The sequence below is a fragment of the Coregonus lavaretus genome (genome assembly GCF_964263955.1).
Source record: "Coregonus lavaretus genome assembly, contig: HAP1_SCAFFOLD_4325, whole genome shotgun sequence".
In the NCBI taxonomy this organism is placed as follows: Eukaryota; Metazoa; Chordata; class Actinopteri; order Salmoniformes; family Salmonidae; genus Coregonus; species Coregonus lavaretus.
In genome coordinates, this window is record NW_028162052.1 from 1,351 (window position 1) to 25,368 (window position 24,018).

The 24,018-nt window shown below is 46.4% G+C and overlaps 2 protein-coding genes across 2 annotated transcripts in view; one reads left to right on the forward strand and one right to left on the reverse strand.

Annotated features, from left to right (window-relative positions):
* Positions 1–250: 250 nt before the first annotated feature.
* Positions 251–11,969, forward strand: LOC311116559 (caskin-2-like; the record flags this gene model as incomplete). Its single annotated transcript, XM_084191641.1, has 10 exons — positions 251–358; positions 2,807–2,924; positions 4,746–4,922; positions 5,922–6,064; positions 6,289–6,352; positions 6,484–6,590; positions 6,835–7,047; positions 7,184–9,119; positions 9,217–9,499; positions 9,990–11,969. Coding segments are annotated over 10 exons (3,246 nt in total), but the record flags the coding sequence as incomplete, so codon positions are not given.
* Positions 11,970–12,118: 149 nt separating this feature from the next.
* LOC311116560 (Na(+)/H(+) exchange regulatory cofactor NHE-RF1-like) overlaps positions 12,119–24,018 on the reverse strand; it is a 33,485-nt gene continuing 21,585 nt past the window's right edge. The window contains exons 2-6 of the mRNA XM_084191642.1: positions 21,057–21,227; positions 18,809–18,962; positions 15,773–15,816; positions 14,217–14,330; positions 12,119–13,489 (exon numbers count right to left, since the gene is read on the reverse strand). Of these exons, the coding sequence (XP_084047768.1) occupies positions 13,343–13,489; positions 14,217–14,330; positions 15,773–15,816; positions 18,809–18,962; positions 21,057–21,227 (630 nt within the window). The 3' untranslated portion in view covers positions 12,119–13,342. The remainder of the gene's footprint in view (positions 13,490–14,216; positions 14,331–15,772; positions 15,817–18,808; positions 18,963–21,056; positions 21,228–24,018) is intronic.

A 24,018-nucleotide genomic window follows, 5' to 3' on the forward strand; every position in this document is an offset into this window, starting at 1 on the left:
CCCTCTCTCTCTGTCCCCCTCTCTCTCTGTCCCCCTCTCTCTCTTCCCCTCTCTCTCTGTCCCCCTCTCTCTCTTTCTCCCCTCTCTCTCTGTTCCCCTCTCTCTCTTTCTCCCCTCTCTCTCTGTCCCCCTCTCTCTCTTTCTCCCCTCTCTCTGTCCCCCCCCCTCTCTTTCTCCCCACTCTCTCTGCCCCCCTCTCTCTCTGTCCCCCTCTCTCTCTGTCCCCCTCTCTCTCTTCCCCTCTCTATCTTTCTCACACACAGATGCTACAGGTGTCCTGCAGGTGAGAGCTCTGAAAGACTACTGGAACCTCCACGACCCCACCGCTCTCAACATCCGGGCCGGGGATGTCATCATGGTAGGCAGCAGGATCACACACACACACACACACACACACACACACACACACACACACACACACACTCTCTGCCCCCATGTTGTCTGTTAGGGCAGGTGTGTTTTCCCTGTGAACTGTCAGGCTCATTCTCTCTAACAGGTGTTTTAGTAGTAATGAGGGAGACAGGCTGGTGTTTATGTACGGGTGGCTTCACGAGCAGTCAGTAGGCACAGTATGTAGATATGTGTGGACTAGAGAAGGGATTTTCAGCTGTTCCATGTAGTTGAGCTATTCCACTGCTAGCACACCTGATTCAACATGTCAACTAATCACCAAGCCCTTGAATAGGTGAATCCGGTAAACTAGTTCAGGGCTACAACTAAATTGTGAAACGTCTGTGGGTCCCAGAGGATAGGTTTGAAAACCACTGGACTATAGGACAGTAAACAAACAAACAACCCATGTGTCCATTAATAGGTCTACTTGATGTGATCAACTTACAACCAGTCATACTGTAGCACATACAGTCGCTAGGGAAAGTCTACACACCCCTTGCACAGTCTTCACATTTTGCTGCCTTAAAATGTAATCTCAAAAGGGAATACATATCATTTTTTCCCTACCGATCTACACAACCTACTCCACGTTCCCAAAGTTAAAGACAAATTATATTATTTAAAAAATAAATAAAAATAAAATAAAAAATGTCTTGATTGTGTGTCTTTACACCCCAGAGTTAATACCTCATTGTAAAGCAGCAAAATGTGAAGACTGTGACAGGGTGTAAAGTATCACTGTACTGCACCTGATGTGTGATCTATCAATTAAAGGTCCCGTAGGTCCTTAGGGGTATGGCGTACAACAGGTGAACTTCACTACCCATATTCCTGAGGGGGAACTAGTTTATAAGGAGAGAGTACAGTGAGCCCCTATATCTGAAGGATGGATCTCTTTGAGCCCAGAGAGAGAGAGACGGGTAGGGACAGGCCCTGGTATTCATCTATCACTTCCTTTCAGCAATGACTTAACTAATACTGTCACACACTCATGGCTGTCTCTCACGAACCCTGGCCTGTTTTTCTTCTTGGGAGTGTGTCGGTCTATTCTGCTGCAGTGGAGTGTGAGGTTGCTTCAGTACCAGAGAGGGACGATTTACAAAACCTGCCCTCAGGTCATCCACCTCACCCATCAACAAGCCTTTAGCAGACGCTCTTATCCAGAGCAATTAGGGTTAAGTGCCTTGCTCAAGGGCACATCAACAGATTTTTCACCTTGTCGACTCGGGGATTAGAACCAGCGACCTTTCGGTTACTGGCACTACTACGCTCTTAACCACTAAGCTACCTGCCGCCCCAACACCTCACACACACATGTACATGTTAGATACTGGGCAAAAGGTTAGCTGACATCTTAGTAGGGACTGGTGCCGAACTAAAGCGCAAAACTCACCAGAAGCGGTCGGGCAGAGCAAGGCGGGTGAAGAGGACGGGACAGGCTGATAGCGATGTTGTGTTTACATAAGTGGATTCATTGGTCTAATTTAGCATGTATGGTAAAGCCTAAAATCTTAGCTACCTCTTCCAATTAGCAAAGAAAAAGTTTATAATTACCCCAAAAATATTATTTAGTGTTATTACAACACCAGCGATAAAAAGCAAAAATAGAGACACGTTCTAATTGAACGAGGTGTCAAAGCGGACAGCACGCCCGCCAGGCTTCGCTTGGGTTATTATCATTGAAAACAATGCATTCTAAAATAAATCGCATGCGTGCCTTGAGCGAGTTTAGGCCTTTAGAAAAAGATGTGTTGCCAACTTGAGCGGGTCAATGAATATCGAAGTATTTTTCTATAGCTGCCAATCTGGCCCATTCAGTACATGCTATTTCCCCCTCTACCCACAACTTTTACCAGACACACAACCCAACACCCCTCTTCTTCCTTCATACCCTCAGCCCCTTAACCCTAATGTCCCTGGCTTGTATCCTCTGACTAAGGCTGCTAAATTAGGGAGCAGAGACTATGGTCTTGGTATTAGCAGCTCATGTGGACAAATGGAACATGATCAGAAACACATGACTACTGTCATCATCTATTCATGTGCTTGACCTTTTGGTTCTCTCTTTGGTTTGTTATTGTGTGTCCATGTACTACAGTTGATCTCAGGGCTGCTTTTGTATCACCCTCCCAATTTATGTAAAGCGTCTTTGACATTCTGAAACCAACCATACAGAGACATAGATACACAGATTAAGTTGTTAACATACAGAATGTGTTTCAAGTTGGAACATGTACTTTCTGTCAATGTCCCCGATCTGCACACTCCTTTACACACGTTCATACACAGTGGAAATAACACCACGGTCTGACAGACCTCCTACCTGCCTCAATATGGAGAGACACTGGGTAATAATAGTCATCTGATTGGTTTAGACTTGTCTTAATGTTTGTTTTGATTGGCTGCCTGGCAGGTCCTAGAGCAGCACATGGACGGGCGCTGGAAAGGGCACATCCACGACAGCCAGAGGGGCACCGACCGGGTGGGCTACTTCCCCCCGAACATTGTAGAGGTCATCAGCAGACGCTCAGGTCAGTCACACACACAGTGTAATCATTAGCCATTCCCCCCTCCCATCTGAAAGCAATGGGCAAAGAGAGAGAGCCCTCTGACATTTGCCTCTTTCATTGCGTAACCGTGGCACCCACAACAAATGGAGGATTCGTAGCTTGTTGAGTCAGCATCCGGCATGTCGGAACATCTACACACAGACACACTCACACACTCATTAACTCACTCATCTCCCAGACATGTCAGCACACTCAGAATGCAGGATTAAGTTAGAGATGGAACTGGAAATGGCTTGGAACTGCAGGAGTCATCTGCTATTGTACATGATGTAAAAACTCCCAACCTTACCCACGCAGTCTACCTCTAATACCGGTTAGATTAACAGAAGGTGTCAGTTACCTACCTAACACCACAGAAGAAGAGAATCCGCCCCACACCACCTCTTTGATGTGCACTAGAGGGAGAAATCCCTGACTGAATAGGTTGGGGTGGTGACACTCATGGAGCAGCTTTGACAGAACAAGGAGCAGCTCTGCACTGCAGTCAGATGAAAATGACTCTCATGTTTCTGTCTTCTCTGCAAATCTGTCACCACAACAAAAGATCAGGGGAACGGGAGACCCATCTTAAATTCTCCCTCTGCACCTACTGTACCTTCAGAAAGTATTCACACCCCTTGACTTTTTCCACATTTTGTTGTGTTACAGCCTGAATAAAAAAAAGATTACATTGAAATGTTGTGTCATTGATCTACACACAATACCCCATAATGTCAAAATGGAATTTTGTTTTTAGAAATGTTTACAAATTAATAGAAAATGAAAAGCTGAAATGTATTCAACCCCTTTGTTATGGCAAGCCTAAATAAGTTCAGGAGAAAAAATGTGCTTAACAAGTCACATAATAAGTTGCATGGACTCAATCTGTATGTAATAATAGTTGTTAACATTATCTGTAAGGTCCCTCATTCAAGTAGTGAATTTCAAGCACAGATTCAACCACAAAGACCAGGGAGGTTTTCCTGTGCCTCGCAAAGAAGGGCACCTATTAGTAGATGGTAAAAAAAAAAGCAGACATTGAGTGACCTAGTTACAGTTTTGACTTAAATTGGCTTGACAGTCTATGGCAAGGTATGAAAATGGCTGTCTAGCAATGATCAACAACCAACTTGACAGAGCTTGAAGAATTTAGTACAATCCAGCTCTTAGAGACCTACCTAGAAAGACTGACAGTTGTAATCACTGCCAAAGGTGATTCTAACATGTATTGACTCAGGGGTGTGAATACTTATGTAAATGAGATATTTATGTATTTCATTTTCAATACATTTGCAAAAATGTACACTTTGTCATTATGGTGTATTGTGTATAGATGGGTGAGAACATTTTTGAATTCATGTAACACAACAAAATGTGGAATAAGTCAAGGTGTATGAATACTTCCTGAAGGCACTGTATCTCCCTTGGCTCCAGTGTATATGGTATGTAATATTGTGTTTAATGTATCTCTCACAGTCATCAATAAAGAAATCCCCCCTCCCCCAACACACACACACACACACACTGATTGGTTGTATTGCTGCACATCATCACTGCATTGGAAGAGCAGTGGTGGCCCCTCTTCATTACAGGCTGGCCACTCCAGAGAACACTCCATTTCCCAGACTGCCTTGGTTGGACTAATCCCTAATGCTTCCAATCCATCCCTTGCTCCTATTTGTCTCTCTTCCCCCTCCTCTTCCTCCAGCATCTCTCCATCCATACCATGTAATGTCCACCTCTAACCATCAGCTTGCGTTAACCTCCTTTCTGTCTGTGTGTCCTACCTGTTTGACCCTGTAGGGGGCACCCTGTCCCGACACGCCTCTCTGCCCACCCAGCGCCAGCAGCTCCTCTCCAGAGCCCCCCTCTCCTCCAGCCTGAGCTCAGCCCCCCAGATCGACGACTCCTACACACTGTACACCCCCAACAACCCCCACCTGGCCCTCCCCCACGCCAACGGCCTCAGCGCCAACCCAGGTATACACACACACACCCTTATACATGCACACAGAGGTACAGACACACATCGAAACAGGTATATGGTACTCAGCCCCCTAACCAGCCAGACAACTCCTCCACCACTGTGAACCGTGGTGAGGGCACAAGGACACCTATGTTCGCCCCTTCTAAACCCGTCTCATGCCCAGGCCCAGCCAATCCCCAGTGCTGCTCTGTGGACCATGGTACCCCCATGGCCCCAACAGAGTGTTGTTATGTCTGATAGGTCGGCCTCCCAGCAACCTCTCTCAGCCTGGTTGTCCCCTGGAGGACATCTGGGTGCTCAGGAACTCACACACCGCGGGTAAGAGTCCCTCCACTGTTCCCCAATGACAATAGCTGGCTGTCTCTGCCCCCTGTCCCCACGCTCTACCTTTGTCATGTGCCAGCTTCAAACTGAGCTTCCCATAGCTCCTGCTGTTCTCCCTGCTGCCACAAGATGGGACCACCACCAGGAAGCCCCTGTTCCAGTGACCAAAAAAAGTTACAATCTCGACATTCTACAGAACACTGCAAGCTTAATGGGTGCTCTGTGTACTCAGTGTCACTAGCTGTAGGAATTTTCCATTGTGTCCTACTACAGGACTGTAGTTGTAGTTTACCCCTGTAGTTCTGTACCCTTGGCTGTTGTTGCTCTATGCCTGCAGCTCCGCTCCGCTCCGCTCCACCATGCAACCATCTCCCTTGGCTTTGTATGGCAGCAAAGGACATCCTGCCCTGGCCTGTGCCACCCCTTGATCTATGATGACTTGGCTGGCTCAGTGACACAGTCCACAGCCCCAACCTCTGCCATCCTCTGCCAGCTTCAGTTAGAATCATGTGGATGTCTGTGTGACTGTATTGACGTGAGGTCTGGAAGGACACAGAGGGGAGGTACCTCATTTTGCTGTCCCTCTTGCTGTCTTTAACGTCCCTCACTTCTATCTCTCTCTTTCTCTTCTCCCTCTCTCCATCCTCCTCTCCTGTGGTCCTATCTAGCAGGTGACAGGAACAGTGTAGGGAGTACAGGCAGTGTGGGCAGCACCCGTAGTGCTGGGAGTGGACAGAGCACAGAGAGCAACAACAACACTGCCCCCAACGGACCACACCACCAGACCACTGCAGTCCCAGACACAGCCAAGGTACTGGACCAATTGTTATTTCAGGTTTGTTTATCCTGACTAGTCTTATTGAGATAATATTACAAGGGAGATCACCATGCAAAAATTATTGCAAATGTCACTCACAGATATGAACAGAGGAAATGTGATATCGTAATTTACTGTCTTAGTATGTAGTGCCAGTCAACAGATTGTTTATTCCTGTGCTCTCTGTGACTTGTCTTGCACTCTGTTTTGATGTGCAGCCAGCACCCTCTGCTGGTGACTCAGGGCAACCAGTTCTCAATAAACAGCCTGACCTGACTGCAGGTAGGAATACTAGCCCTTTCTCTCATTACTGTTGCATACCACAACATTTCTCCTGAAACTTTTGTGCTTATTGTTAGAAAACCTCCTAAACACCATTCATCTAATTCTCCATTGTGTGTTTTCCTGTGTAGTGGTTCTGGGTGCTCCTCGGAGGCCGATGGTGAACATACAGAGACCAGGGGAGCAGCAGTTTGTCTCCCAACAGTTTATACGTCCTCAGCAGCTACTGGAGGGCAAGGTGAGACTCAGACACAGGACAGGACAGACACAGGACAGGACAGACAGAGGACATAAACAGGACAGACACAGGACAGGACAGTCTATTTTTTGTGTTTGTCACACATTACAACTCATGATTGTCTTTTTCCGTGTACTCTGTATGCTACAATGAAATAAATGTAGCTATTAAAAGAAAGGAGGACAGTGAATAGGCCAGTGATTGATGTCAATGTGATACTCAACCCCTCCCCTCTGTGGTGTAGGATGGAGAGGCCATCTACCAGTGGCTGAGTGACTTCCAGCTGGAGCAGTACACCGGGAACTTCATCACGGCCGGCTACGACGTCCCCACCATCAGCAGGATGACCCCAGAGGACCTGACGGCCATCGGCGTCACCAAGCCAGGCCACCGCAAGAAGATCTCTATCGAGATAGGAAACCTCAGCATCCCTGAGTGGCTGCCTGAATACATCCCGGTAAGGTCTTACTGTATGCCTGTGTCTGTCTGTCTGTCTGTCAGCTTTTGTGTGCAAGTCAGGTTTTACATTACTTTCATAAAGGTTTCAACTGTGTAGGTCTGACTGTGACTCTTCTCCCTCCCCCCTACTCCAGGCAGACCTGGGGGAGTGGCTGAGTACCATAGGCCTGCCTCAGTACCAAAGGAAGCTGTCAGAGAACGGCTATGACTCCATCAGCATCGTACGGGACCTGACCTGGGAGGACCTGCAGGAGATAGGCATCACCAAGCTGGGCCACCAGAAGAAGATGATGCTGGCTGTGAAGAAGCTGTGTGACATCCAGAGGGCCATCCTGGCTGCAGAATCTGGCCAGGGCACGTTGCGCCGCAAGCCCCCTGGAGCCCTTCACCTGGTCACCATCGAGCCCCCCGACAGTGCCTCCGACTGCCACTCGCCCCACACCCCCAAGATGCTGACCTTCCAGGACAGCGAGCTGAGCGCTGAGCTGCAGACAGCCATGTCCAGCCACTACCAGGAGGGCCTGGCCATCAAGAGTGCCATGGGCATGTCTCGGAGCCAAGAGAGCATCGACGCCCGGTCCAGGGGCTCAGGGCGCTCCCAGGACCCACCCACGGCCTCCATCACTCCCCACAGCCGCTCACAGGAGAGCCTAGGCAGCAGCAGCACCTCCACCAGTCTCAGTGCTGACAGCAGCCCTGCCAAGGAGAGGAACATTCCAGAGGGCTGGGACCAGAGGTCCATACTGCAGCAGCAGCTGCCCAAGCAGGTCCCCCTGGGGGCAGCCACTGTGTTCAAGTACCCAGCCATCCCAGCCAAGCCTAAAGGCCCTGGGTCTCACTCCCTAGGCTCCTCTCCCCAGGGCTCCCCAGCCCAGAGGGGCTTCAGCTACCTCCACTCCCACTGTGGCAGCACCGACCTGGGCCATGGCTCGCCCACCAAGCCCTTGGCACACACCTACCACGCCATGACCCTGGCCCCGCCTAAGAAGCGCAGCCAGAGCCTGACACGCTACGCCCTGTCAGACGGCGAACCAGACGAAGAGGATGACGACCTGGCTCCGCCCTCTGGCACCCTAGCGTCCTACGCCACCTTGACCCGCCGGCCTGGACGCAGCCAGCTGGCACGCATGCAGACCACATCCGAAAAGTACGGCACTGTGGGACGCAGCCAGTCCTTCGCCGTGCGCGCTCGTAAAAAGGGACCCCCTCCGGCCCCGCCCAAGAGACTGAGCTCGGTGAGCAGCAGCCCCAGCATGGGGTCCACTGAGAATGTGGCGCCCTCTCCTGGGGGGGTGGAGACAGACAGCCCAGGGAGCGTGAGGAGCATCGCAGCCTGTCTGGAGGCCTCCACAGAGGGGAAGAGCCTGCCTAGGCCCAGGCTGGACCTCCTCCAACCAGAGCCTCCCCTCCCCAGCCTCACCCCCTCAGGACTGGAGCCCAGAGAGGCCTCCGCAGGGGTGAGGAGGAGGGTGCAGAGTGAATGTGTTCCAGCCCAGACCGATATCCCAGACCATTACCCAGACACAGAGCGAGGGGTGAAGTCAGACACTGAGGAGGAGGAGCCTAAGGCACCGGGGTTGGATGGCTCCTCATCCCCTCACAATAGCTCCAGCGAGTGCATCCCCTTCGCCGAGGAGGGCAACCTCACCATCAAGCAGAGGCCCAAGGTGGGAGGGCCCAGGGCCGAGAGCAATGTGGAGATCCCGGCAGACAAGAACCAGCCCACCAAGACAGCCCTGGAGGTGCCTGAGTTTAACCTGAAGGAGTCAGACACTGTGAAGCGGAGACACAAGACTAAAGACCATGCTGGCAGCTCTCCCACCAGTGACAGTGAGTGCCAGATAGGGTCAGACTCCAGTCCAGGCAGCAGGCCCCAGTCCCAGAGCTGTGAAGAGGTGAGTCTGGTCAGTCTGAGGATCAGTGAGGCCAGTCTGGACGGGCTGGAGAACCTAGCAGGGACAGGGACAGGCACACCCCTCAAACCTCCCGTCTCCCCCAAGCCTCACAGCTCCCACGGACCCCCCGTCACCGCCCCCAAACCGTCCCGACACAGTCTGGCTGCTGCTACAGGTAATGTATTACACATGTAAGCTCCTTATTATATTGTCATTTTGTTTAGGCTTTTATCATACATTCTGAGTTTCTGCTTTTGCTTCCTGTCTAACAGCCATAGTGCCGCCCACTGTGACTGTCAACGTGGTACAGAGTCTGGCCTTCTCAGCCCCACCATCACCCACACCCAGCCGGTGTCCCCCAGCCCCAGGGCCTCAGAGCCAGGCAGCTCAGACAGGCAAGCCCCAGGTCTGTGTGGTCGGCCCAGGCCCAGGGGTAGAGTCTGGCCCGGAGGTAGTGGTGGTGCAGCAGCAGAGGCTGGAGCAGACCAGCACCTCCCTGGAGGCAGCACTGAAGGCTGTGGAGCGAAAACTCACCGAGGAGGACAGCGCTGACTGGTAAGAGAACACGATAAACACCTCACCATTTCCAGTATGTACAGGCCATATACACTGTACTGTTTGTTATGTGAACTGAAGAAGCATTCATACAACATTGTATCTGTCCCATTATGGCGTCTGTGAGAGCATGGGCAGCTCCATTGAGGCCATCTCCATTTTGAAGTAGTCAACTTCTATGAGTTGGTAAACAAACTGAAAATGTGCATACTGCCACCTGGAGTGTGTTGTTTGAACAGGTATAAAGCCAAGGTTGGCGATTTACTGCCACCTGCCGTTATGGAATGTTTGCTCACGAGTATAATTCATTGGCTGATCCCTCCTGTTGACCTGGATGGAATTATGTGATCCTTCCTTAACCCATAGTTGACTACTTAAAAATGGTGAAAGTCCTCAGTGGCGCGCTGCCCATGATAAAACAGCCTTTTGAGCACTAGAGTCCTCTATCTATCTTACTAAACCCTGCTTCTTTTTCCACCTCTCCTGACAGTGGGGCTAACACAGTGAAGTCAGCGGGCAACATTCTGGATGACATTGGCAACATGTTTGATGACCTTGCTGACCAGCTGGATGCAATGCTGGACTAAGCCCTCTCCACCCCACTGACCAGCCCCCTGACCCTTGACCCTTCACCTCAGGAAGTACTAATGACCGTGAGAGGGAGGATGGAGCAGGTCACCCCAGCTCAGTGTTACCCCCAACACCCCTAAAACTACAGACCAACCCCCACCACCAGACTAACAGAAAACATATGGGACTACATTGTAGGATGTGCCATGGAGTGGGATGGTTTTAATGAACAGTCATGCAAAAGTGTGGATCCATCTCCCTCCTCCCTGCCTCCATGTTGCCACTTCCTCTCCTTTCAACACCAGCACTTAACTCTGCTCTACAGTGCTTTGCCATAAGTCACAACAAGCCTGTTGGTTTCAACACAGGGCCTCTGACTGACTGACTGTAGATACATGAGGGGTGGACAACATACTGTACCAGTACACCATTGTATTGGATCGTTTCATATTAAACTGTATTGTCCTTCTACCCATCATCCTCCATTTCTTCATCTTTGTTGGTGTGCCTTTCCTCCCCGCCTTTCTCAAACAGGATCCATCTCTGTGTGAAGTCATTGTTTGGCCACTGTAGCAGCAGAGAGAGAGAGACAATGGGGAGAAGTGGAATGTTTTTATACTGGCCTATAGAGAGGAACCATTCCTAGACATAATATTACCATACGATACCATTTGTATTAGACGCTGTATCTGTCATTTGACCTTTGTATTTTGCTATGTCTGACCATTTCAATTTGACCTTGTTGATATTTTCAATACTCTTGTATTTTATCCATTTTATACCAAGTGATGTTGACCACAATGAAACTGTGTTTGTGTCTTCCGCAAGGCATGGTGCCAGTACGTTTGTACTGTTAAAACAGTCATTCTTTAGTAATACAGAATGATTAGATGCTATGTTATTTCTGGTTTTATGAAGCTATGTAAAACATGTGCTCGATGATATTGTTTATACAAAAGGGAAGAAGACCTTTGCTTTTCAAAGCATATTTAGCGATCGTCACTGTCAACACTGTCAATATAAGGACTTATAAGTGCTTTGTACAGCCGAGGGATGACATGCAAGATATCAATAATGTACACTATTTTTGGAGAAAGGAGAAAAAAACATTTTAATGTAGATTAGTCCAACTAGTATTTAAATTAGAGTATCTAAATATGTATATTGTATACTTATAGGTATATCTGGGAGCAGAATCATTTTCAACCAAAGTTCTTTGTATAGATTTTGCCTAAATATTTTCATGATTTCCATAAAATATTTCCTTAAAATGCAGAACCATGGTTAAGGGATTCTGGTCTTCCTTATTGTAACATGAATGAAATGAAATAATTATCTACATGGTTTTCAAAAACTGTATAATACCTTTTGCTCTGTCTACCCAGCATTATATGGCTATGTTCCATATTTGGGCATGCTACAGTACTTCTAGCAGAGAGAATGAACTATTCTATGCTGTGTTTGTCTTCCTCATGAATGTTAAAATCACTCATTTGTATCATTAACCCTGACTTGTATGATTGTGTACTGTCCTCTGTACTGTAAATGTTTGTGTCGTTTCAGTGTGAACGTGATCCCTGGCTGTAACCTGGGTTTCATCTCTGTCGTTCTCAGGAATGTCCCACCTATTCCGTTCAAGCTGCTCTCACATTAAACACGTACACATGGCTTTGTTTTATGGAAGGGGGTAACAGAGGTTTTGAAGAGGAGGTGAAGGAGAGCCTTGTGTGAATGTGAAAGATGTGTCTGTCTCAGACGGCACTGAGACCTGCTAGATGCACCTTATTTAAGATGGATCTGTAGATATCTGTTATACTGTCTTGAGTTATCAACATCTGTCCTTTTCCATCCAGCTGGATCTTCATTTGTTTACAGTTAACCATTAAATATTCAAGTCTGATCCTGTTGACTTCTCTCCTTTATTTCTGGATTTAAATATCCAGAAGTCTTTAAGAGTGGGTGCATTTCATCTACGCCTTCATATCACAGAGATTCTTAACACTTATGTTACTGTAATGTTAATTTAAATGGAGAGTCGTGAGACAACAATGGTGTGATCTCCAATTTAATACAGTATAGAAATAAGAGTATGACACCCCCATACAATTCAATAGTCAAAATAGTGAATCTCATTCTCAATACTGAACATACACATAAAATCTAGTGAAGCGCAGACATATATATTCATATTAGAGAAACAAATTATGTTTAAGTACATCTACATAAACGTGTAAAAATCTCAAAGCATTTTGCCAATGGCAATTTAAAAAAAAACCACAAACAGTATCACAATATACAGTGGTAATGGCAATGCTTCGGTATGGACGTAAGATTTTCAGCCTTCACATTTATTGAAGTTAAGTAAGACTGGTATGGATGGACACTGCACCAACATAGCGTTCCCCAATGACTGACAGTGACTGTCAGAGTGGTTGTCGTATATCAGATTTTTGGTCCCTAAAAGGTTTGTAGATAATAGAGTCTACCGCACAGCCAGAGCTGATTAGTGAAGGTGCTGAAGGCAAAACTGGAGAAACATGAAAAGGTCTCCGCACACTTCCAGTCAGAAGCAACTGTCATTCATGTACCTGAGCTTTGGGTCAGTCGATCTTCATCAGAGCACAGTCTGATGAAGCTCGACTGACCTAAAGCTCAGCTACATTAAATACATTTTGCATCTGACTGGAAGTATTTGGTCCCTAAAAGGTGAAAAGTGATAGACTAGACAGGTAGCTGATTGTCAGGTATGTAAGTGGCTGGTCCCATTCTCGTTTAAGGCGAGAAAAGTATGGTAAAATGTGTTTGAATGACTGAATAACGTGTAGAGGAATGGCCATAAGAGAGACCTACTCCACTATATGTACAGGCACCAGGCTATGACCAGCAGGGAGTTCCAGGGTATTCTGGGCATACCCACTCAGGTACGCACGCGCGCACACACACACAGGAATACTTAAAAACTGATTTTCAAATCACAATACAAAAATTATTATCTGATCTAGCTGTTTCCTTTCCAACATTGGCATATTCGTCTATATATTGTTAGTACATAATTTATAGCATCTGGAATATAACACAAATCTGTGTGTATATATTTTACATACATATACCTGTATTCTCCCTCACCAATAGTTAAACTGCTGGTTTTAATTAGTCATAGAAAGCATGGGGCTTAGAACAACCCCTCTCTCTCTCCGTCCCTCTCTCTCTCCTTCACTGACCTCTATGTGAGTATCTACTGTATGTGGGTGTGTGTAGGGCGAAGTGCTCTATCTATAGGTTACTGAACAGTTCATTTTTCTTGCTCCAGTCCATGGGCGGAGCCCTCTTGTTGGAGCGTTTCTGATGAGCACGCTCCTTGACCTGCTGCAGGGACAGGTTCAGACCCGGGATGGCGCCCATGATCACTGGCTCAGACCCCTGACCAACCAGGGAGGAGAGGGAGGGGTTAAAAGAGCATGTGAGAGAGGGGTAGAAGAAGAAGAGAGAGAATGCACTAGAGACAGAAGCCCCATTTATACCTGGTTCTAACATGAGTCCTTTGTCCTGATCTTGTCCACATTCTGATTTTGCCAGCATATTTAGACAGGTGTGGACGATTAAAAGACACATTGTGATCTGATCTTCCAGACCACTTTGGGAGGTAGTCAGACATGCATTGTGTCTGGATATCTTTCAAGTGTAGACGGATCTGGACAGTGAAACCATTTAAATCATCATTATCCCACCCTCTAAAATGATTGACAGGTGACACCTTTGACTTATGGCATCAATGTGTCTTAAAATGAATCGATATTATTTTGAAAGAATATCTGTCAAATAATTTGCAAACAGGGAGGGACCAGGATATCTGGTCACAATGCGGACACAATCGTAGATGCAACGGCTACAATGTGGGCACTATCAGAATGTGGATAAGATTAGGACAAAGGACACATGTTAGCACCAAGTATAAACGAGGCTAGAGAGAGAAGAAATATATATTTTTATGTTGTAGTAAAGTCTATTTTACAAGAGCGTGCTCAACTACAGACTACTGCTATACATTACTGTGTCACTATGGATACACATTCAGATCATGAGACTTTAGCTGCTTTATGATGCTGCTTCAATGCTGCTTCATGTGTGTTTTCAGGGCGGGACTTACCTCTGTGGGTGGGGTTGTGAGAGAGGCGTTGGAGGAGGTGTTGCTTGGAGACGGGCTGATTGACAGCTTAGAGTCCTGCTCTACCTCTTTGGCCAGTTTTCCATTTACATTCACCTGCAGTGGACACACAGATAGCACGCATCCTTCATGACCTCATGGAGCAAAAAATCTAATCAAGCAACAAATCAAATCAAATACAAAGTAGCCAAAGTGGGGGTCAAGTTTGAGAGAACTCTCCATGGAGAGTCTGGCTGCAATATTACATTTGCCCACAGGGAGGCAGACTTGCCTCTACCTGTGCCCCATTCACAAACTGTCTGGCCATGCTGGTTGGGAAGTTGTATGGCATGTCTGGCAGCAGCAGCAGTTTACTAGAGCCTGATTGGCTCAGAGCATTAGAGAAGACGCAATCCCCCTGTCCTGCTATGACAGTGCCTACCTCACCCTAACCTAACATAGCGGACGTAAAATTACCCCACATCTGTTTTTCAGGGGAAACTGTAGTTAGGTTGAAAATACTGTATCCATGAAAACCCGGAAACATCCGCTTTCTGCCGACCCTGCGGAGAGTGACCTCACCCTAACCTCTCTACAATCTCTCTCTCTTATCTCTCTCTTCCTTTCCCTCACCTCTCTACCCTGCCTCCCCTCTCTCTTAATCCAATGTTTTGACTGTTAGACTCAGGGGTTAAGATGATGGTCAATGACTGAGGACTAGGGTCTCACACTACTAACCAGCACCTGTCTTCTTTACAGATAAAGTATATTAGCATAGTATTAACGTAGTAGAGTTAACCTAATGAAATGTTGTACTTCGGTTTGTTGCCAGTGGCCTCACTCTGGGTTTATCTGCCGGTTTGGCAAGCCTCCAAATCTCTGTGTCTCTCTGTGTCTTTCTGTCTCTGTGTCTGTGTCTGTGTCTGTGTGTGTGTGTGTGTGTGTGTGTGTGTGTTGGCCTGTCCCCTAACTAAGAGATTATGCCCAAATACCTCAGAGGGATTAACATGGTGCTACTGAATTCTCCATGCCTGAACAGCACAGTGTGGCTTTCAGATTCAGGTTATCCAGCAATACCATGTAAACCCTCTACACCTGTCTACCAGGCTCTGAGCACACTATTGAGGGCTACACTAGCCCTGGTACTGTATATCTTACAGACACCTGGACCTGGTTCTGTCAGGGTAGACTGCTCCCCTGCCTCCCTGAGTGAAACTGGAAACAGACAGTATGTTCTATTCAGTCATGAGAGTGCTGGAAGGAGAGAGAGAACCAACCAACACAAAGTAAATACACACACTCCACAGTCAAATAAAATAATACTAGTCCACTCCCTAGGAACGCTCAGCTGATAGAGTGCCAGTCAGTGCCAAAGCAGGAGCAGTGAGCCACAGTGTTTCAGTGACCTCCACAATACCAGGAAAAAAGACTTGTTTTGGGAAGTCCACTCTGTGGGAGCGCATTAGCGGCCCCCTCACTCTTTCTGTCTGTTTCTCTCTCTCTCAAATGTTCGTTTTGTATGATATTAGATCGATAAGGTATTTGGCATCCAGTCTTACCGTCTTCTCCATGTCTCCGTTGACGACAGGCTCAGGCAGAGATCCTGAAAGCAGAAGAGAACACTGCTCAGTCATGGACTCTACACAAACTCACACTCCCTCCTCCATAACAGCTTTTCACAACCATTCAACAACATCTATTCACAGCAATTCTCCAATCTTACAGTCAGTCCTAAATATCCTGTGACTGTCCCACCTCCGTCGTACACCAGAACAGAATGTCAGAGTGACTCATACCCTTGCTCCAGAGAACGGCTCCTATCCAGTTTGGGTTTCATCCCAGTGACACCTACTCTGTTACATAGCGCAGGTATGTGTAGGTCATCCATTATTCAAACAGGGTTGATCTTCACAAAGATGTTCTCTGACCCTGGTTACCTGCCACGCATCATCACGTCCAAACAAGCTGCTGCATATGAAACCCACTACCCTAGTAGCCTTCCTATATCAAATAGCCCTGGTAACAAACTCTCCCCTAACCCTGTCACAAGGGATATTATGGAATGATCTTCACTTGGCTTAATCAACCATAGAAAGAGACAATACACTATATCTAAACCTGTGTGTCTATCTATCTAAAACAAACAGATACAGTTGACTGATGAACAACTGACCCCTGGTCGGAGCTGGTGTAATACTAAGACGGACCCTTACCTTCCATGCTTCAGTTCCTCTCACACAGACAGACAGACAGACACACAAACAATCAGTGAGATAGTAACCTGTTATCATCTAAAGATAGCCTGACCCTGGTCTGCATCCCCCTGAGCTGTTCTGAGACCTGTTGGAGCTGTCTCTATCTAAGTACCTCTGTGCTCCTTGGGTCCCTCCTCACTGTTCTGAGACCCGTCAGAGCTGTGTCTAAGTACGTCTGTACTTCTTGGGTCCCTTCTCACTGTTTGCACACGGATAAGAGGCTCTTCAGTTCCAATACAGCTAACACTACAGGCTGAGAGGCCACTTGGAGCCAGCGCCTTGGAAACCAAACACAAGTGCTGGCCAGAGGGGTGGCGAAAGGGGAGTGTGGAGTGTGTGTGTCCATCCATGTGTGTGTGTGTGTGTGTGTGTGTGTGTGTCTGCCCGCGTGTTCGCGCACACGTGTATGTGTGTGTGTGTGTGCGTGTACGTGCTTGAGTGTGTACCAAAGTCACGGTGAGCAGGTACCCTCTGAGTGGGCAACACGAGAGAGCAGTTACCTGGGCAACGCCTCAATGGAATTTTGCTCCTGTTGGGCATTTTTCAGTCAGGTTTAGAAGCCGATAGCAGAAACCAAAGGAAGTTAGATAGGGCTAAGACCTGACCATATATCCCCCTGGATGTAACATAAGTTTCTATCTCCTTTTACTCCTTCACTATACTTATTCAGAGGAGTGGACATAGCATGTCAATCATCAGTAAACTTTGAGGTGTAACCATGGCAATGGACAGCTGTCTATCCAACCAGTGTGGACTCCAACTACAAGAACATTCCTCCATGTAAAACTGAGCAAATTCTTATCACAACAAAGCAACTACTGTATTTTTATTGGTGCACTAAAGAAGCATAAAAAACTCCCAGTTAGGTCAAATAGCATGAAGGACACTAACTGACTTATATTGTCTACTTCTTCCCACCTTCTTATTAATAGGGTTCACTCAGAGGCACAGACAGGGGCACAGACAGGTACCCTTTTTAATAAACAGTATCTTTGGCCTAATCAGGCAGCAGCGCTTCACTGTTGTTTATGGCAGAGCTTCAAGCAGAGGAAATATAAAGGCAGTCTGGGGCAGTGCGTTGTGTGTGGGGGGGGGTTGTGTGTTTGTAGCACACACACACACTGACTAATATGCATGTCCCAGACACAGAGGGAACCGCTTTCCTCCACACCCATATGGTTGTCATAGCGTCGGCTGGGCTGGCATCACTGTTCTATGAGGCCGTTGGCATCAAAGTGGCATTCAGTGTAGCCAGCCAAGTGTTACCATGCGCCATCGCCCTGTTTCAAAAAGTGTTACTTGGGCACAGCTGGCCTCCCAAGCCTAACACAGCTTGACGTTTATTGTCATGAATCTTGCCCTGGAGGCAGAACCGAGCAATTTCCGCTAGATGGGCCAGCTACAAAGTCATTATTGGCTATATTGTACAAATGTATGAAAGCAAAAATGTGCTTTTTGGTCTTATTTTAAGGTTAGGGTTAGCAGTGTGGTTAAGGTTATGGTTATGTTTAAAATCAGATTTTAAGACTTTGTGGCTGTGCCAGCTAGTGACTACTCTGCAGAGCTGCCTCCAGGGCACAATTCATGACAATAAATGCCAACCTATATCCAGACACTCCAGCACTGGAGTCAATTCACAGGCTGAGGCTCCCTCTAGGGGTTTACAGAGGTACAACAGCCTTCCCTTTGTGAAGAGCTCAGTGGTAGTTAGGGGACGTTGCCCCTAGACAGTTGGGGAAGTTTGCATTTAGCCCCTAATAGTGGTTAGCATTCAGGGAGGTTAAGCTGATTCTAGATCTGTACCTAAGAGTTTGGATTTTGTACCTCGAGCAAACAACGTGAGGGGACAGGAAATGAGATGTGCTCAGTGTCTGTGTGTCTCTATGTCTGTGTTCCTTGGCAGAGAGAGAGAGGAGCAGAGGAGCCTGGCCAAGCAGTCAGACAGACGCTTAATCTGCTAGTGTTTACCAAGGACAGGGGGACAGGGGGGTAAGGGATCTGGCCTGAGAGAGAAACCTCTGGGGACTATAGACCTTGAAGGAGGCTGTTAAAGGAGGACTAAGTGGTTGAATCATTATGAGGTGATTGCAGAGGCAAAACGCTCACTACACTGTGAGGCTGTCTCAGTTCTGATAATGATTCCCATGTCCGTCAATGATAGTGTGAGTGAAGGGCTTCAGAGGTCTGTCCTCACACACACACACAGTGAGGAACGTGCAGGCCGATAACATCCAGTGTGTATGAATGATTGGACATGTATGTCTACAGAAAGGATCACTAACTCAGCCAAACTGCATCAATAGAGTTCTGGCCCTTTCTTGTAGATGTTTCTGGTCTCACCTGTGACGTGTTCTGGGGTGGGAGCGACTCTGCACCTCCTGAAGAAGGCATCTGTGTCTGTGTCCACAACCAGTAGAGAGGTCTCCTCACCACCAGCCTTGATGGCTGCCACCACCTCCGAGTGCTGCTTCCCCTCCACTGCCATACCATTCACCTGGAGAGAGAGGGGGGGGGGGGCAGAGAGAGACAGAGAGAGCGAAAGAGTGTAAGGAACTTCAAAACACACACAAACACAAGAATCATGTCTGCACAAATCAGCTCATGAAGCATTAACTCCTTAGTTGTATAAGTAGTGTAACTATGGTTTACCAAGTCAAAACGGTGAAGGCTAGTCCAACAGCCTAAAACTACAGGTTTCCCTTTCATATCAGCATGATAGTTTGTTCAAGTAACTAACTATTTATGGGAAACTATTTATGGGAAACTATTTCTTGCATATTTCCATTGTTCTCACAAAGAGGACGATAACCTGTTTATCAAAGCAAGGACTCAGTTTGTAATATTATCAGTCTGTTGTCCAGCAGTTCCAAGAAAGGAAATCCTGTCTCTTCACACAAACACAAAATATGCTGCTGCACACACACAGAGAGGAACTGAAGTTCTCCTAGGGGCTTGGGAAACTGGTGTTAAACTCTTCACTGTTGCATAAGAATCTGTAGTACGTAGCCTGAATACAAAATGAAACATTGCTGAAGAGAACAGTGTACAATTCAGGGAAATTGACCAATTCAGGGAAACATAACGGAGTGAAAAAAACATTCTACTTTCCTTTCTCTTCATACAGCAGGTTACTGGATAGCAACAACTGCTAGAAGCTAGATAGTGCTAACAACACCATCTCAGCCATAAGGCCATTGGCCCAGCATCTGTCAAAAAGTATTCTGTTCCCCAGACAGCTGAACATTCTGAGGAACCACTGCTGAGATAGCATGTGTGTACTTTGTACGTGTGGGTTTTGTGAGCTCTGAGTGTGTATTTTGTGTGTGTGTGTGCATGCATGTTTGTGTGTATGCATGCGTGTGTATCTTTGTGTGTGTGCATGTGCGTGTATGTGTGTGTGCGTGCATGTGCGTGTATGTGTGTGTGCGTGCATGTGCGTGTATGTGTGTGTGCGTGCATGTGCGTGTATGTGTGTGTGCGTGCATGTGTGTGTATCTGTGTGGGTCATAGTGTGGAACTGCCTGTCTACCACAGTCCCAGGAAGGAGACCAAACAATACATGCTTGGGCAGTAACAATAGTTGTCCATTTAACACAAAAGAATCCAGTCCTCAGTGGGTGGTGGGTGTGTGTGGCTCGCTGGGGGCTGGAAACCTCTCTGACTCAAGGACTCAACTCTCATCTCTTTCCTCTCTCCTTTTCTATGGCAGCCTGACATGGCTGCTGGGCTATAGCAGCAACTCATTTACACAACAGTGGCTAGAGTAGTGAGGGCAGCCATACACACCTGTGACAATACACACACACACACACACACACAGCTCTACAGTACTGAGCACTGAGCAGAATAGACTGGGGTGGTGGAGTGCAGACAAGTCACCAGTGACAAAGCTGGATTATCCCTGTCTGAGCTAACTCCCAGTGACAGTTGGGTCCACCTCTACCCTCCTATGAGATTAGGACCCCACACAGAGACTTTTACTGCCCTTCACATTCCTCCCCACTATACACTTCAACTTGAACATGACTGAATTGTGCCAAGGCTATTAGAGACAAGTCCTGTAGTTTTAGAAAAGCTTGCATGACATACAGAAGTATTTTAATCAATACAATATGAATCAATTTACTACTATACAGTAATAATATTACTGTGCATTGAATACTACTAACAATAGTAATATAATATTACTGTGCATGGATTACTACTAACAATAGTAATATACTATTACTATACATGGAATACTACTAACAATAGTAATGTACTATTCCTATACATGGAATACTACTAACAATATTAATATACTATTACTATACATGGAATACTACTAACAATAGTAATATACTATTCCTATACATGGAATACTACTAACAATAGTAATGTACTATTCCTATACATGGAATACTACTAACAATATTAATATACTATTACTATACATGGAATACTACTAACAATAGTAATATACTATTACTATACATGGAATACTACTAACAATAGTAATATACTATTACTTTACATGGAATAATAATAATAATAATAATAATAATAATACAGTATGATGCCAGAGGTCAAAGGTGAGCTAGATAGTTACCTGTACTATCTTGTCCTTGGCCAGCAGGCCAGACCTCTGTGCAGGTGAGTCCTCGTCCACTGCTCTGATGTACTGGCCTGGTCTGGCCTTCTCACTGTGCAGGTTGAAGCCGTAGCCATTAGGCCCCTTCTTGATCACACACAGACGCGGCCTCAGCTCACTCTGCAAGTCCTGAGGAACAGATGAAGCACAGTTAGTTGAATATCAGCCTTTTGGAGAATCTACTTTCTCCTTCCACTCTCCTGTTTTCCTGTGCTAAGATAATGAATAACATTAACAAAACGTACATGAAATGATTCACATGCACAAAAATATGATTTTTTCTACCATTAATACCTAATACATCCCAATATGGGGCAGCAGGTAGCCAAGCGGTATTGGACCAGTAACCAAAAAGCCGCTGGTTCGAATCCCCGAGCCAGTGAGCAAGGCAGTTAACTCCCCAACTACAACTGCTCCCCGGGCTCCTATGACGAGGACATCAATTAAGAGGGGTTGGGTTAAATGCAGAAGACACATTTCGGTTGAATGGATTCCGTTGTGCAACTGACTAGATATCCCTTTCCCTTTCCCTATGTCCGGTATGCTGATATGGTATGAAATGCAGTAATAGGCTACATTTAAGACCATGACTCTGACATTCATGATCAAATAAGACTAAAATTACACCAGAGGAAGGAAAGGAGTCTGACAGAATAGGAGGGTGTACAGAGCATGTGACTGGAGCTGTGTTAGTGTAGGGAGGACTGGGATGGGCTGGAGCCAGGAGGCATGGAGCCACTACCCCGGCCTAAGGAAGGGCCAGTTCCTGAGGGCCAGTCCCTTGTGTTGTGTGAGCCCAGTCAGCCCAGTGAGCCCAGGGCAGGACAATAGCAGGCTGGGAGGTGACCCCTGTCCTCCTGCCTCTCTGAGATGACAGGAAGACATTGCACTGTGTCATCCAGGAAAAAACTCTACCAAGTCCAGCTACTCCCATCCGTCAGGTAAGAGAACACAAGCAGTTTCTTTTTTTAGTAACAGGACCTTTTACAGAGTTTTACAAAGTCCTCAGGGAATGTTAAAATGTAGGTGCAGAGCTAAATACAGCACATATATAAAACAGGAGCCAACAAATGACACATAATCATAATCAATGTCTCTCTGACCCAACAACCCCATACTGCCCCTATTGGCCAATACGATTATTGACGTAATCAGTTTTTCCAAATACACTTTTGACAAGACTTTGATTGAGGCCTATAATTGAGATTATAGAAACCATCAGCCAATCACACACACACACACACACACACACACACACACACACACACATCAAAGCTGAGCAGTAATGAATGCCCAATGGCCTTTGTCTTATGTAAGTTGGTTGCAGACTTAAGGAGGAGTAGAGAGCTGTATTAGTCAGTCCAATCAGTGCGTAAAAAAAAGGGGCAGGCTGCTGGGTGGAGAGCTGTAGTCACTGAGACTCAGAACGGAAGAAGCCTTTTGTTTAAGGAATCGCACACAAAGCCTTCCCCCCTCCAACGAGCAGCAGCCTCTCCCTCTGTGGAGTAGAGGTCCAGGAAAAGACAGGTTTCCTGAAGACTCCACCTGCTTCCCGCTTTCAGGAATGGCCCAGGCAAAGCCCCTCACCCACAACCCATACGGTCCCTCAGCCATCTCAAGACGCAACAGCCTGAGAGCTAACTAGTCTATCATAAAGAGACTAGACCGTTCAGTAGACCATTCTTGCTGTCAAAGACAAATACTGGTCCTCTCTGAGACAACATCAATAATGCTGGGGCTGGGCAGAGCTTCAATGAGGCTCAACTGCCCCCTGAATTCACTACATGTCTCTGTAGGAGGTTCTAGTCAGAGGAACAGAGTTGAACATGGCTAGGAGGATAGGGAGCAGCAGCGTGCCAAACACTGATCCTGCCAATCAGACACGCCGAGTGAAGTGGACCGTGTGTGCGAAATGTGCATCAACTTAAGTTGAGTCCCTCTGCATCTGATGAAACTGACAACCATCTTACAGTACCAGTCAAAAGTTTGGATACACCTACTCATTCAAGGGTTTTTCTGTATTTTTACATTGTAGAATAATAGTGAAGACATCAAAACTATGAAATAGCTCATATGGAATCATGTAGTAACCCAAAAAGTGTGCAAAGCTGTCATCAAGGCAAAGGGTGGCTATTTGAAGAATCTCAAATATAAAACATAATTTGATTTGTTTAACACTTTTTTGGTTACTACATGATTCCATGTCTTATTTCATAGTTTTGATGTCTCCACTATTATTCTACAATGTAAAAAATAGTAAAAAAATTAAGAAAAACCCTTGAATGAGTAGGTGTGTCCAAACTTTGGACTGGTAGTGTAAATGTTAATCTGGTCTGATTCTCCTCCATGTTCTTCATTCCAGACCTCCATATAAAATATACATTCCAAACTGTGAGTAAATCAAAATCAACTGTCACAACATATCAATAAAGATCAAAAGAGCATATTTAGAGGGAAAGTAGAAAAAATTGGAAAGTATGCAGAAAAAGGACATTAATTGGAACTAAATTCTCCCTGAGTAACTCTTGGTGTGGTCCCTCCCTACCCGAAGGCCAAAGTCCTGCTTAAACTGAAAAAGCTGGTTACAGTGGTTTCTCTGCTTCCTGTTTTTGGTGTGTAATCGCTATTTTGCTACATAATTAAACGCAAACTGCAAACTGTACACCACAAAGGATTTTCCCTTCAAAATGAAGAAGAGCAATCTAACGACCGAGGGTGCACCTGCATCCTACAAACTGAAGGCTAGAAACACGGGGTCATGGAGGGTCATGTAAGCTAAGAAAAATACAGCATGACTTAATGATGTCCTTCTGGTATGAAGATCCCATCGACTGTCCACTGCACAAGTCTTACCACACATTTTAGAGACGAGCACTAAGCAGTGTCTGACAAGGACAGATCCGTTTTAGTCCAATTGGAG